The 14303-nt window shown below is 50.1% G+C and overlaps 1 protein-coding gene across 5 annotated transcripts in view; it reads left to right on the forward strand.

Annotated features, from left to right (window-relative positions):
* Positions 1-14303, forward strand: part of Slc41a3 (solute carrier family 41 member 3) — a 51281-nt gene that overhangs the window by 33926 nt on the left and 3052 nt on the right. For 4 of the 5 annotated variants that reach the window (XM_052721088.1, XM_052721089.1, XM_052721091.1 and 1 more), the window contains 6 exons: positions 92-236; positions 1819-1965; positions 3649-3793; positions 8312-8391; positions 11727-11861; positions 14028-14176. In XM_052721088.1, the coding sequence (XP_052577048.1) occupies positions 92-236; positions 1819-1965; positions 3649-3793; positions 8312-8391; positions 11727-11861; positions 14028-14176 (801 nt within the window). The remainder of the gene's footprint in view (positions 1-91; positions 237-1818; positions 1966-3648; positions 3794-8311; positions 8392-11726; positions 11862-14027; positions 14177-14303) is intronic. The other variant, XM_052721090.1, reaches the window with a different exon arrangement.

Here is a 14303-nt window from a genome sequence, read left to right on the forward strand (position 1 = left end):
TTTGATCCTTGAGGTGACCAGGAGTCAGAAGGACAGAGAGGGTGGCAGTGGCCAGGGAACTTTCTCATGGGTCTGATTTCTGTCTTGGCAGGTGCAGGCCACTATTGTGGGGCTCCTGGCTGCACTGGCCTCCCTGCTACTGGGCGTGATATCCCGAGAGGAGTTGGATTGGACTAAGGTGGCAGTGCTGTGCACGAGCAGCGTCATCACAGCCTTCCTTGCGGCCTTGGCCCTAGGTGAGCCATGTCCCATGCAGCCCTGGGCAGCCCCATGCAGCCCCATGCAGCCCCGGGCAGCCCCGGGCCTGCGTCTCTACAGTTGTGTTCAGGTTCCTGGAGAAGTGATCCCTAAGGCTGGGCATTGGTGTGGAACTTCAGGGGGTCTGGAAGTGGGTGGGAAGACCTTGCTAAGTCCTCAGTCTGCCCTGTGTCCTCTCAAAGGTGTGTGTGTGTGTGCAGAAATCATGTGCATGCCTGAGGCAGCGCTGTTGTCCAAGGTGTGCTTGCGTGTGTAATGTGTGCATATGTGTGTGTGAGCGTATGGATAGATGTGTGCATACGTGGGGGGGGATGTGCATGTCTGAGAGAGCTCTGTCGTCCCTTCCCTCGCCCTGACAGACTTCAGTTTATCGCTCCTTGCAGAGGTCAGATACCTGAGCATGGCAGCTTTCTTCATCTAGTTTATTGGCCTCTGCATGTCAAGAGTGGGTGCAGAGCCATGTGCAGATTGGCTCACAATTGTAGCAAGCCTCCTGCCTCAGCTTCCTGGGATTACAAGCATGCATGATGGTTCTTAAGAAGCATTCCCAAACCAGTGGTGTCCTTTATGGGGCTTCAGTGGGGCCAGCACCGAGCACTGGCTCAGCTGTAAATTCAGGTCCACGTGGAGCTGGAGCTTAGAAAGAAGGTACAGGCCTCTGGTTTGGTCACACACAAGGCACAGTGTGGCCGGTGGTGATGGCATTAGCATAGCCTTGAGAGTGAATGCAGTCATTGTTGTTTTTAATTCCATTCATTTTGTGGTGCTAGGAATTGAGCGCGGGGCCTTGCTGTAATTATTTTTAGGGTCACAGGATTCTAAGCAGTATTACATTCTAACAGCCAAGATAGAGAATGTTTTGAAGGACCAGGGGGGATCCTGCTGAAGAAGGCTAAGGCCCAGCTAGGAATAATGGAGCTTGCAAGACTATAGGGTAGGTGCCCTCAGAGGGACTGAGACCCTGGAAATGGGTCTCTCATCTCCCAGACAAGCTATGAAGCCCATGGCTATCTACACTCTAGAGTCACGTGTTCCGCCCTAGTGCCCATGGACAGCATAGCTGGGCCGCTGAGCTAAGGGACCCCCAGGATATCTCTGATATCTGGGCTGAGCCCTTCACCGCGTATCCGTCTGCCCTCCCTCCCCATCGTCCATTGGTGCTTGGACTTAAGAAATGTCTCACGTATCGGTTGCTCAGAGGACCCAGCAGGTACTGGAGACTAGATCCCCCTGCCCCTGAGGCTCCCGATGCTCACAGCACCCTTGGAGCAGCCCTCCATGCGGCAGAGGCTGAGTACTGTACCGCCGCTCTAGTTCCAGGTGGGTTGAGAGGCCAGGGGCTACCTGCCTGCACAGGTGTGTCTTCGGGGTTTCCAGGCCACCCCTGGCCACCCTCACAGGTCCCAGCCAGTGACAGGAACTCAGGGAGGTGGGCAGCCTGCTGAGCATCCAGACTTTGGTAGCTCTAAGTAGTTACTGAGTTTCCGACCACCTGCTTGACCTCTAAGCCAGCTGTGACCGCCAGCTGCTCCCCGGGCCTCCTCTCCCCTCCCGCTGCAGGAATTCTAATGATCTGCATAGTGATTGGTGCTCGGAAGTTCGGGGTCAATCCTGATAACATCGCCACGCCCATTGCAGCCAGCCTGGGAGACCTCATCACGCTGTCCATCCTGGCCCTGATAAGCAGCTTCTTCTACAGGCACAGAGGTAGGGAAGGCGCCGAGGAGGGGGCCTACCCAGATCACCCCAGCCTGAGTGGGAGCTGGAGCGTCATCCTCGAAGAAAGGAGCCAGGGTGCTGTGGAGCCCAAGCCTGCAGATGGGCATAGGGGTAGGGGTGAGGGAGGAGGGGGGGCACCTGAAGTCGCTCAGCAAGTCCAGGATGGCTGGAGAAACTGAGTGTGGAGGGAGCTGAGCAGCTCAGGTCCACAAATGTGGGGCTGTCAGTTTCCATCCAAGGCTGCTCTGGCGATGGGTGTGTCCGCCCTTCAGGCTGAGGGCGGTGGAGGGTGGTGACCTGGTGGCGACAGTTGTTGGAGGGAATGTCTGGCACAGCTCAGTGCCCTGTGGGAAGAAGGATTCGGAGGTTTGAGAAATAACCGGTGGATGCAGACTGCTCAGTGTGGCCTCCACTATACTCTCTGTCCAGTCTGGCCAGTCTGGACTGAGTCCTGTCCTGTCCTGTTAGGAGACAGTGAGGAGCCTCGGAATCAGATAAGATGACCTAGTTGTACTTTAGGCCAGACTGAGTTTACAACAAGATTTGCATAGGAGTTAGTTATTTGCATTTGATTTGCAAAGCAAATCAGAGCGCCATCCCCCCCCCCCCTCCCCTCTCCTCCCTGCCTATGCTCAGGAAAACAGTGGGCCTGACCCTGGGAGACAGGTCTTCACTGACTGGGGAGTGAGTTAGCCCACAGCTGCCAGGAGCAGTCAGGAAGATGCATGGATGTGCGGCGGTGGGAGCTGGAGGTGGGTTACGGAGACCTGGACCGCCCTCCCAAGTGTCTTGTTCCTGAGTGTTAGTATCCTGCCTTCCTTCCGGCTCTGGGGATGATACAGAAGCTGGCCATATTTACCGTGAAGCACTCTGTCTATAGCTAGCCTGGGGCACCTGGGGCAGACGAAGGGACCACAGTTGTGTGCTGTGGAGAATGAGGAGGGGGTGTTCCCAGCTACACCACCCAGAAGAGGAGAGTGGGACACAGACTGTGCATGGCCACCTAGCATTAGGGCTGCTCAGGAGGGTAGGAACAGGATGAAAAGATGATGCTAGAGCAAGTCGATGTTCTGTGCACATGTGGCAGGTAGAGTCAGAGAAGGAGGCTGGAAGGTAGCAGAAGCGAGTGGTGCTTTGAGGGCCTCGGCCCTGGGTGAGCAGCACCCTGACCTCCTAGCTGGAGGTGACTCTGGGATATGAGTAGCAACCAGGCCAGCCTGATCCATACTCCACAATAATATGGACTGTCTCAGCCAGGAGAAAGCTTCCTCCTGACTCTGCCCCTGTGGTTATGTATCCTGGTAGTCGCCTCTTCGCTCCTCTGGGCTTCTTGGGTACCTCCGAGCAGGGCCATGGAGAACTGTCATACACATGCAAGGCTGCCACCTGCTCAGATCCTGGCCTCGTGCTGTGTATTGTAGCATTGGGTAGGGAAGCCTGATCAAGGTTCTTGACCATTGCCAGGGCATGAGAGAAGTGAAGGGGTGTGGCAAGATAGAGAGGAGATTCCCCACTGCTTCACAGTTGCTCTCTGGCTGTGGCAGGACAGCCCTCTAAATGGCAAGTGCCTTGGTTCCAAACTTAACCTCTTGATTGCCAAAGGCCACACCCCAACCAGCGTCCATATGCCAGCCTTGGCCATATGAGCTATGTATGTCTGCTTTCCCTCAGAAACATGGTATCTGACGCCGCTGGTCTGTGTCGGCTTCATGGCTCTCACCCCTCTGTGGATCTTCATTGCCAAGCAGAACCCGCCCATCATGAAGATCCTGAAGTATGGGTGGTTCCCCATCATCCTGGCTATGGTCATCAGCAGGTGAGCAGCATGGAACAATGACCCCTCCGCTCTGTGACAGAAATGCCTGACAGAAACAACTTCAGGGAGGGAAGGTTTATTTTTCTCACTATTTCAGAGGGTTTGGTCTGTGATCATTTGGCCATGTGCTCTTGTGGCCCCAGGAGCATATCACAGAGAAGTGCTGTTCACTTCAGAGATGACCAGGATACAGGAAGAGGCCAGGCCAAGGTGCAACCTCCAGGGAGTCACTTCCCTAGTGACGACCTCCTTCTAGCTAGGCCCCCCACCTCCTGCCTTTTACTGCCTCCTCACAATGCCAGATTATTAATCCATCAAGGGATTGATCCATCCATCAAGCCAGAGCCCTGATGATCCATCATAATCAAATGTCTCTTAAATGCCCTGATAGACACATGCAATACTGATCACCTGGTAATGCTAGTCTGGTCAAGCCAACAATCAAGGTTAACCATCACAGGCCAGGCAAGGTACCACACACTCTGGAGGCACAGGCAGGTAGATCTCTGTGAGTCTGATGCCAAGCCTGGTCTGCATAATGAGGTCAAGGCTGGCCAGGGCTACATAGTTGGACCTTAAAAAAAAAATAGCCCTGACAATCTATCCCTTGTCAAGTTTACAGACAGATCATTTCAAACCATAACATCCCACTGTCACTCCCAAAAGCTTACCTCTGTCTTACAGTGCAGAATTCGTGCAGTTTAACTCCAAGCATCCCCATAGTGCTAGCAATTCCCACATCATGCAGCAATCTAAGCTCAAGGTCTCTTCTGAGACTCCAGACTGCAAGGCCAAAGGCGAGTTGTGTGCTCCCAACACACAGTGGCTCAGAGAAAACCTTTCCATTGCAAAAGGTGGTGAGGAGCCAAAGTAAGACATGGCAAGGCAAACGTTAAGTCTGAGGCCGCTGTCTGTCGTCTGGGACACAGTGTCACGATACCCGCTTCAGTAGGCTTGGGAAGTCCAGCCTCTGTGGCCTTTCTGTCCCCTGCCCACAGAGCTTCCTACGCTTGCATTCTACATGCTTGCAAACCAGTACCATGTGTTCAACACCAAGGTCTGCCACCGGCTCAAGCCGTGTTCTTTTGTGTACAGCAGCCTCTGGGCACCGAGGTGGCTCAGTTCACAAAGACACTCCCCTGGCTGCATAAACAAGGGAGCCCCCAGGTATTCTCAAGGGACTGCCGTTCAAATGAATTTGTAATTTAACTTCTTGGAGCCTGGGATGGGTAGGGTCTGGTCAATTCCTGAGATGCCCTCAGGCGTTTTCCATTGTCCCAGTTCTGAGTGTTTGGCTTCTCTTGACTCACTAATCCCCTAGCCACATCCTCTGTCTATAACTTTCCTGGAGTTGCCCACTTCCCCCAGGTCCTTCTAATCTGCTTTCTGCTCCCATCTGTACTGTAAATCAGCTGAAAGCAGCCAGAATTACTACACCACAGCCTGAGTGCTGCCATGCCTTAGCATCGCCACTGAGTAAGTTATTTATATCCAGCCCCACCGCTTTCAGGGCATACACAAAGTAAGCAAAATTCCATTTCCCCCTTCGTACGTGAGTACATTTTGTTTTGATCAAATTCACCCCTCAGTCTTCCACCTCCAATTCCTCTAGGGTTTTCCTCCATCCCTGTCCCAACTTCGTGTCCTCCATAGATGGATGGATGGATGGATAGATAGACAGACAGACAGATAGAGATATCCATCTCTATATAACCTACTGAGTCCAGTTACTGTGGCCTACATGCAGGTGGGTGTAGGGATGTCCACTGTAGTGTGGACAGCCTACCAAGGACCCTAGCCTGGGAGGAAACTGACTTCCTGTCCCCGACAGCCATTGACGGCCCGTGGATTCTCAACTAGGAGTGTGCGTTATGAGTCACCCCTGTCCACACTGGAATATTATTGCAAAATTCTTTGCCAGCATGTATCATGAATGACTCCTCGCTCAGTTCCCAATAGCCCTCATTCCTGTCCAAAGCCTCACAGGAGCCAGGCTTTAACTGTCCAAATTCCCATGGCCACTCTGATGATCTTCCACTAATTCCACTTAGAACATTCTAGGCTTCCCTAGCCCACTTCTCCACATTTCCCCAACTTCCTTCCTCACGTCAGTTCGAAGGAGCTCAGGACCATGTGGTCAGGTTTGGTGATATCGGTGACTTCACGCCTCTGGTGACAATGTGGATTTAGAGGGCTCAGTACATGATTGGTTGGCCCCGTGCTGCTGGGCAGAGCACGAGGATAAGTCCCTGTGTGTGGAAAGCCGTCCACATCATGGTGACCATGAGGCAAGGGCAGGGCAGGGTGTAGCCCCAGGGGCACATCTCCAGATGGCACAGCCAGAGGTGTGCCTCACCAATCTACAGGTGTTCCTTCCTTAACCCAGTCAAGTTACTCAACAACTTCCTCCCTCCCAAGAGCTCTGGAGCACTCAAAGTGAGGGTGACGCAGGTGCCAGGGGTCGGGTCTGGTGTGGCCCTGCCACAGAACCTGTGCTAAGTCCCAGTGTGAGTGAGCCTCACACACTCTGAGCCCCTCACTTAGGCCCCATCCACTCTCCTGAAGCCACTTAAAGCCACACAGGAGTGCCGGCTGCCGGGAGAGTGAGAGCAGCATAGCCCAGCTCCATGCCCTGTCCTGGTGCTGTGGAACGCCGGCTGTATTGAGACTGTTGTGCAGGTGTCTGAGGGTTACCATTGCTGTGATAAAACACCATGACCAAAGCAGCTTGGGAGAAAAGGGTTTATTTCAGCGTATAGCCTATGGTCCATCACTAAGGGAAGTCAAGGCAGGAACACAAAGCAGGAATCTAAAGGCAAAAACTGAGGTAGAGGCCATGAAGAAGTGCTGTTTACTGGCTTGGTCCCCATGGCTTGCTCACATTGCTTACTCCCTCTCCCTCCCTCCCTCCATCCCTTCCTCTCTCCCTCCCTCTCTCCCTCCTTCCCTCCCTCCCCCCTTTCCCTTCCTTTCTTCCTCTCCTGTCCTGTTTGTTTTTTGAGACAGGGTTTCACTGTGTAGCCCTGGCTGTACTGGAATTCTGTAGACCAGGCAGGCCTCGAACTCACAGAGATCCGCCTGCCTCTGCCTCCTGAGTGCTGGGATTAAAGGTGTGTGCCACCACCTCCCAGCTTCATATTGCCTTCTTATACACTCCAAGATCACCTGCCCAGGGGTGGCACCACCCACAGTGGGCTGGGCTCTCCTGCATCAGTCATCAATCAAGAAAATATACCACGGACTTGCCTACAGGCCAATCTGATGGAGGCATTTTCTCAATTAAGATTCCTTCTTCCCAGATATTTCTAGGTTTGTGTCAAGTTGACAAAAGTCTCTAGCACAATAGGCTTCAGGTCGGTCATCCTGGCTGCAGGGAAACAGTTCTCGCTCATGGTCACTACCCCGCCTAGCTGTTGGTGGGACCCAGAGCTGTGGGGCTGGTCCCGCCATGTTTTCTGGTAGGAAACGTTGACAGGGACCGCTGCGGTCCATTCTGTCATGTACTAATCCAAATCTCAGGGCAAAGAGGCTATGGTTCAGTTACCTTAACTCTAGGGGTTTTGTTTGTTTGTTTGTTTTAGCTCTTTGGTTTTGGGGGGCCCACAATCCAGCTCCCAAATAATACACAGAAACTTATTCTTACTTATGAATGCCCAGCCTTTTCTTAGCTTAAATTATCCCGTCTACCTTTTGCTTCTGGGCTCCTGCCTTTCTCTGTTCTGATTATCTTTCTTTCCTTCTTACTCTGTTCCTGGCTGGGTGGCTGCGTGGCTGCGTGGCTGCGTGGCTGCGTGGCTGCGTGGCTGCGTGGCTGCGTGGCTGCGTGGCTGCGTGGCTGCGTGGCTGCGTGGCTGCGTGGCTGGCCCCTGGCCCCTGGCATTCTCCTCTCCTCCTTTTATTGCTCCTCCCTCTTCTTCTATTTGTCCTCTCTGCCTGGAAGCCCCGCCCATCCCTCTCCTGCCTGGCTGTTGGCCATTTGACTCTTTATTAGACCAATCAGGTGTTTTAGGCAGGCAAAGTAACACAGCTTCACAGAGTTAAACAAATGCAACATAAAAGAATGCAACACATCTTTGCATCATTAAACAAATATTCTACAGCATAAACAAATGTAACACATCTTAAAATAATATTCTACAATATTTTACCCCTACAATATTCCAAGGCTACTGACAAATACTGACCTACTTTCTCTAAGGCTCTACAAAGTCTGAGAGGTAGAAAGGCATTTCCTAAACTCCAGGGGGGTTGGTGTCTCATCCCATGACGGAGTCTAGCCAGGAGGACCTGTGCTGCTCGTGGCCTGGGGGAGGCTCGTATTTCATAATGGGTTGCCATCATCCAAAGGACCTTCTAGAACAGCTGAGGCTTGGAATAAAGATGGAGACATGATATGAGGAGACAGCTGGGTTGCAGCAAATGTTCTGTGTAGGGAAGGGATGATATTTACCAAGCCCAGGAAGATGGCCAGTGGGCAGTTGGCCGGCCACTCTAACGTCAGCTCCGTTCTCTCCCCAGTTTCGGAGGCCTCATCTTAAGCAGAACCATTTCTAAACATCAGTTTAAAGGCATGGCTGTCCTGACTCCCGTCATATGTGGTGAGTGCGCATCTGAAGGGACCCCCGGAGCATATGAGGAGTGAAGCATACCGATTTTATTGTTTTTGACAGGGTCTCACTTTGTAGATCAGTCTGCCCTAGAACTCTTATGTAGCCCAGGTTGGCCTTGAACCCACGGTGATTATCTGCCTACCTCAGCCTCCCTAGTATTACAGGTGTGAGTACCAGGCCAAGTCTTCTTTGTTTTAGAGTCATTGGTTGCATTAAAACTCAGACATTAACACATGGGACTCTGGATTTCTGTCTCCACCTTAAAAGTAAAGCCCACACAGTAGTGGGTTTACTCTCTGGGCCCGGCAACAACCAGCATGTCTGTGTGACACTGTGCCTCAGCCCCCACAATTCTCTGTGGTCCTGCACTGACTCACTTCCTTTCATTGCCTTACTGCCCATGGTCTGCAGGCATTTGGGTTGTGACACCGACTCCTGGCTGCTCAGAGAGAAGTCAGGCAGGCAAGACGCACTGGATAGTGATGGAAGTGGGGCTGTGGGAGGCCATTCCTAGCTTAAAGGGACTTCCACCTGCCCTGTCCTTGTAGCCCTGGTGGCTTGTGGGAAGCTGGATCCTGGTGACCAGGGAGCCGACAGGTTAAGAGAGGTTGAGAACTGGGGTAAAGAGCTGAATCTATAGACATAACTAATTAATTTCTTTCCGTTCTCCTTTTTAAAGTTGTATAGTCAGGAGAAATAAATGTCCAGCCATCCTTTCTGACTGCAGGTCGATGGCTTTTCTCCACTAGGGTCATCCATGTGGCTGATCTCAGACCCCGACACACACACACACATGATTATAGACGGACTGTTTTTTCCACCACCAGCCCCAAGTAACAACACAGAGACTTCTTAGTAACTGTGAAAGCGTGGCCTTTAGCTTAGGCTTGTTCCTAACTAGCTCTTATAACTTAAATTAACTCATTTATAGTAATCTATGCTCTGTCACATGGTGTTACCTCTCTTTCATTTTGCACCTTCTGTTTCTTCTCCATCTGGCTGGCTACTCTGCCCTTCTTCCCAGAGTCCTCTCTGTTCCCGGAAGTCCCACCTATACCTCCTGCCTAGCTATTGGCCATTTAGCTTTTTATTACACCAGTCATAGCAATACATTTCCACACAGTACAAATACCCCGCAACATTTACCCCTTTTTGTCTAATTAAAAAGGAAAGGTTTTAACTCTAACATAGTAAAACTATATACAATAAGAACAAATATCAAGTAAGAATTACATTCACAATGTTTAGTCCATATGTAATTGGCAAATTGAAAGTACTGTATTATCTGTCCTATCTTAGTGAGTCCAAAGTTTTATACCTAAACCATTTTTTATCATAACTTGTATATCATTATAAAAATATCTTTTTAGACCTAAAAACATCTTTTTAGATAAACAACTTAAGCTTTCTCAACCTTATAAACTTTATATCTCTTATGTAAGTTTTTTTTTTTAATTTGGTAACAAGGAAAACTGTACTATCTAGTCTTCAGAGACCCAAGAAGTTATAATATTCCCTGAGTAAACAGGAAGTGCAGAGCAAGCAACTTCCTAAACTAAGAAACAACAGAGACGTCTGGCTGCCTGAACAGTCACCCAAGGGTCCTCTGCAACACTGGGGCCTCCATCTTCAGCCTGTGGACCTAGAATATCTGGCAGACTTTTCTGTGACACAGGAATTTTGAAGGACTGTCCTACCACTGTCTTGGCAAAGTCTGTTAATTCCTTCTTTTGTGTCCTGCTTGTCCAAATTGGACAGCATTCTGTCAGCAATCGGGGCAAGGGCAGCCTCTTTGCCCAGTGGCTAACTTTACCACAAATGCAAACTCCATGTGGAGGTTCTTCACTGCACATCATCATCTTTTAAAGTAAATTGGTGCTGCCAAGAGCAGATGTGTCTCATTGTCATAAAAAGTCTTATGTTATTAAAACATTTTAAATGCCATATTCCATAGGTCTCTGAAGTGTTTGAAGACCATCTAGCTATTTAAAATATATTTCTGTTTAACCTTGCAAATGTACCTAACATGACTATAAGTTTGATTGTTATAGATGACTATTAACCCATCTTTCTTTATTATTCTAAATAGGTTTCAAGGACTAAAACTTTACATTTTTAAATGAGCTGCATAGGTATAATACTTTAAACAAGAGTAGAAACATACATATAGTATAACAAAAATAACCTTAAACTTGTACCAATATACAAAAATCTATACCAATATAAAATTTTTGAGACTAGTGGTTGTTCAAAAGTAAACTCAACAATTCACCCTTTTATGCCATCATTTCTATACTATATCTCCCTTTTTCCCTTCAGAAAGAGATCCCTGAATCTAATCTCCTTTTTTTAGCTTTTTCCTTAATCATGACCAATAACAACTTGTAACTAACCCCCCTAAACGATGACAAACATCCATAACCCACCAAATGACAAAAAACATCCACCCCATCTCTTGGGAATGTAGGTATTATGTTCTCTAGACCGCTTCCTGTTGTTTGAGGGGGACAACAGCATCTTTAGGGGACCCTGAGAAAATTGGGATAATGGTCAAGTCCTGGGAGAGCTAGCTGTATCATTTTTTGTTTAGTTTCTGTGTGATGGGAAAGTGTAGAGCTCATCTGAAGTCTTGGCTGAATAGTCTGTGAGGTTGGACCATCTCAGCTAGCAACTTTGAAATTGTTCTGGGTGCAGAATTTTGAGGAAACTGCAACAGAGGCATTCTGAGAGGTTGGATCACCTGGGCTACTTGTCTTCACATGGCCTATCTAGGGGAAGTTCCTGTGGGGTTGTGGACCCTTGTCAGGGACAGGCACTGTCCTCTGCCAGTTCCCAAGAGAAGGCCATGTCCAGCTAGGCCATCCTATGCTGCAGGGCTCACAGCCTCAGCAAGATGTCTCAGAGTTCCAGGGTGTGAACATGCTCATGGTCTTCTGGGCTCCTGGTGGCCTCCTGGGTCCTATCATTGAGTCTCCCTGAAGACACCCCTTCATGCATCCATCCACACCTCTGGGCATGAGCATCTGTACTATTCAAGGCCCCATCCACCCATCCCCCTCACTCCCGCACAGGACCATCCAAGTTTTTTGTTTTGTTTTGTTTTGTTTTGATGGCTTTGCCTGTTCAACTTCGCTAGGCTTAGAGATTGGCTGTCAGGGTGGTCGTGCTCACAGGATCTGGGGTACCCTCTCTGGGTGCCCAGCAAAGCTGAGTGGAGGGAGAGAGGAGATAAGAAATGCTGTGTAGTGACACCATCCTGGAGAAAGCAGTATGCGGTAAGAGAAGCCAGAGGTTGGAGCGTGCTGTACCCTCTGTCCTCACAGGTGTTGGTGGCAACCTGGTGGCCATTCAGACCAGCCGCATCTCCACCTTCCTGCACATGTGGAGCACACCTGGGGTCCTCCCCGTCCAGATGAAAAGGTTCTGGCCTAACCCATGCCTCATTTTCTGCTCCTCAGGTCAGTATGCTGTCTGCTGAGGCCATGCGACCGTATTTATTTCCTAACCCCTTCTTGTTAGTTTGATTTTATGGTTTTTTTTTTTTTCTTTTTTTTTTTTTTTTTTTTTTTTTGTGTGTGTGTGTGTGTGTGTGTGTGTGTGTGTGTGTGTGTGTGTGTGTGTGTGTGTGTTTTAATGTTTACAATGGGAGATCTCACTATGCTACCCAGGCTGGCCTTGAACCCCTGGGCTCAGATGATGATTCTCTCACCTCAACCTCACATTTAGTGGTGACCATGTGCACATGCTCCCATGTTTTCCTAACATCACCTACCAGTTGGGAAACCTTTTTCTGTGGTATTTCTGCATCACACGTTTTACTTAATTCTCACTGTTTACACATGGTTTTCCTACAGATTTTCTTGAGTGTTCAGTCCAGCTGCCCAACATGGCACGCTGCCACTACAAACTGCATATTCTGGGGTGTTCACCCACTTCACAGCTTCCTGTTTAGGCTTTCTTCACATGCCTTAAAAAAAAAAAGAGTTGGGGCTGAGGAGACAACTGGGTCAGGAAAAGTGCTTGCTGTACAAGTGTGAGGACCTGAGTTCAATCCCCAGAACCTACGTGAAAAAACACAAACAAAGCCGGGCGGCGGCGGCGCACGCCTTTCATCCCAGCACTCGGGAGGCAGAGGCAGGCGGATCTCTGTGAGTTCGAGGCCAGCCTGGTCTACAGAGCGAGTTCCAGGACAGCCAGGACTACACAGAGAAACCCTGTCTCGAAAACAACAACCAAAACAAAACAACAAAGAGCAGGCATGGTGACCCCACCTGTGACCCCAGTGCTGGGGGCAGAGCTGCATGAATTCCTGGGGTGAGCTGGCCAACTTCAGGCCAATCAGTAAGAGACACTGTCTAAAAAGTAAAGCAGATAACTCCTGAGGATAATACGCAAGCATGCACGCACGCACGCACACTCACGCATGCACACACACACATGCACACGTGCACAGAGTTGGCTGGGAATGTAGCTCAGCTGACTGTTCGCTTCTCAGCACCACGTGAAAGTGGGTGTGGTAGTGCACACCTGTAATCCCAGTACTCTGGAGGTGGAGGCAGGAGGATCATCCTGGGCTGCATGATACCCTTCCCCTCTTTGTCCCCCAAAACTATTTTCTCTGGAGCTGGAGATGGAACCCTAGGGCCTTGAGCATGTTCAGCGCGTGCTCTGTCACGGAGCTACACTCTGTCCCCAACAACCCAAAGCACCCAAACCACTTGCTTCTGTTGGTTGACGTTTTCAGTTCAGTTCATTGTGTTGCTGTTGGAATGTCTGAGTTTGTCCGGTGACTTCCCTGCCTTTTCCTGACAATCTCAGGAGGACAGAGATGACTTCTACTGTACAACTGTGTTTGAGAAGGCATCACACCCACTGGCTGTAATGCCCACGTGTATGTTGTTGGGTCTGGGTGGGGTGGAGTCCACTCACTACAGATCCTCAAGCTCAGAGAGCAGAAAAGCAGAGCTCAGAGCTCACTGATGTCTCAGCTGCACTGACAGGACAAGGTGGGGGAGCCAGCCAGGGAGCCCTGCCAGTACGTCACCCTCCCCAGTTGCCCCAGGCTTCTTCCCACCTTAGCCGCTGGCACAGTCTGTCTCCCACTCCAGTGTCAGACCTCATCCTGTGCCCCTCCCCACAGGGGTCTTTAGAACCCAGGGGGGGGGGCTGCCCCCACTTGCACACCCTTGGTAGCCTAAGCTTCCCTTTCTTTCTTTCTTTCTTTCTCTCTTTTTCTTTCTTTCTTTCTCTTTCTTCCTTCCTTCCTTCCTTCCTTCCTTCCTTCCTTCCTTCCTTCCTTCCTTCCTTCCTTCCTTCCTTCCTTCCTTCCTTTCTTTCTTTCTTTCTTTCTTTCTTTCTTTCTTTTTTTTAAGTATTTCTTGCCATGTGAAATGAAATGACCTTCCTTCTGTGTGTGGCCAATTACATGATTCTCATCTGTTCCCTCCAATGTCAGCCCCTTGAAGGAAGGGAAGGTCAAGACCGAGTTCCCACGTAATAAAGTGCCCCACATCATTGCTGTTTGCAGATGAAGGAGCTTGGGTGCCTCATTGGGGGCTCTTCCTTTGCCAATGGCCTCTGCAAGCAGGTAGGTTTTGTGATCCTCTTGATTCCATTCCTTCTAGAAGTCAACTCTGTGTCAGCTCGAGTCCTGCTCTTTCTGGTGATCCCAGGACATCTGATCTTCTTCTACCTCATCTGCCTGGTGGAGGGCCAGGCAGTGACAAGCAGCAAGATCTTCGTGTTGCTGTACCTGGTGGCAGCCATGATCCAGGTGAGGAGGACAGTGGCAGAGACACACAGCCTTCACGGCTTCTTAGCCAGCATCCGGTGGTCCTTGTCCCATGGGAGGTACTGAGTAGAGTTCCTGTCGTACAAAGATTCAGCCAACTCGCTCAAGC

Source organism: Peromyscus californicus, unplaced genomic scaffold (genome assembly GCF_007827085.1).
Source record: "Peromyscus californicus insignis strain IS unplaced genomic scaffold, ASM782708v3 Scaffold_6__1_contigs__length_162567912, whole genome shotgun sequence".
NCBI lineage: Eukaryota > Metazoa > Chordata > Mammalia > Rodentia > Cricetidae > Peromyscus > Peromyscus californicus.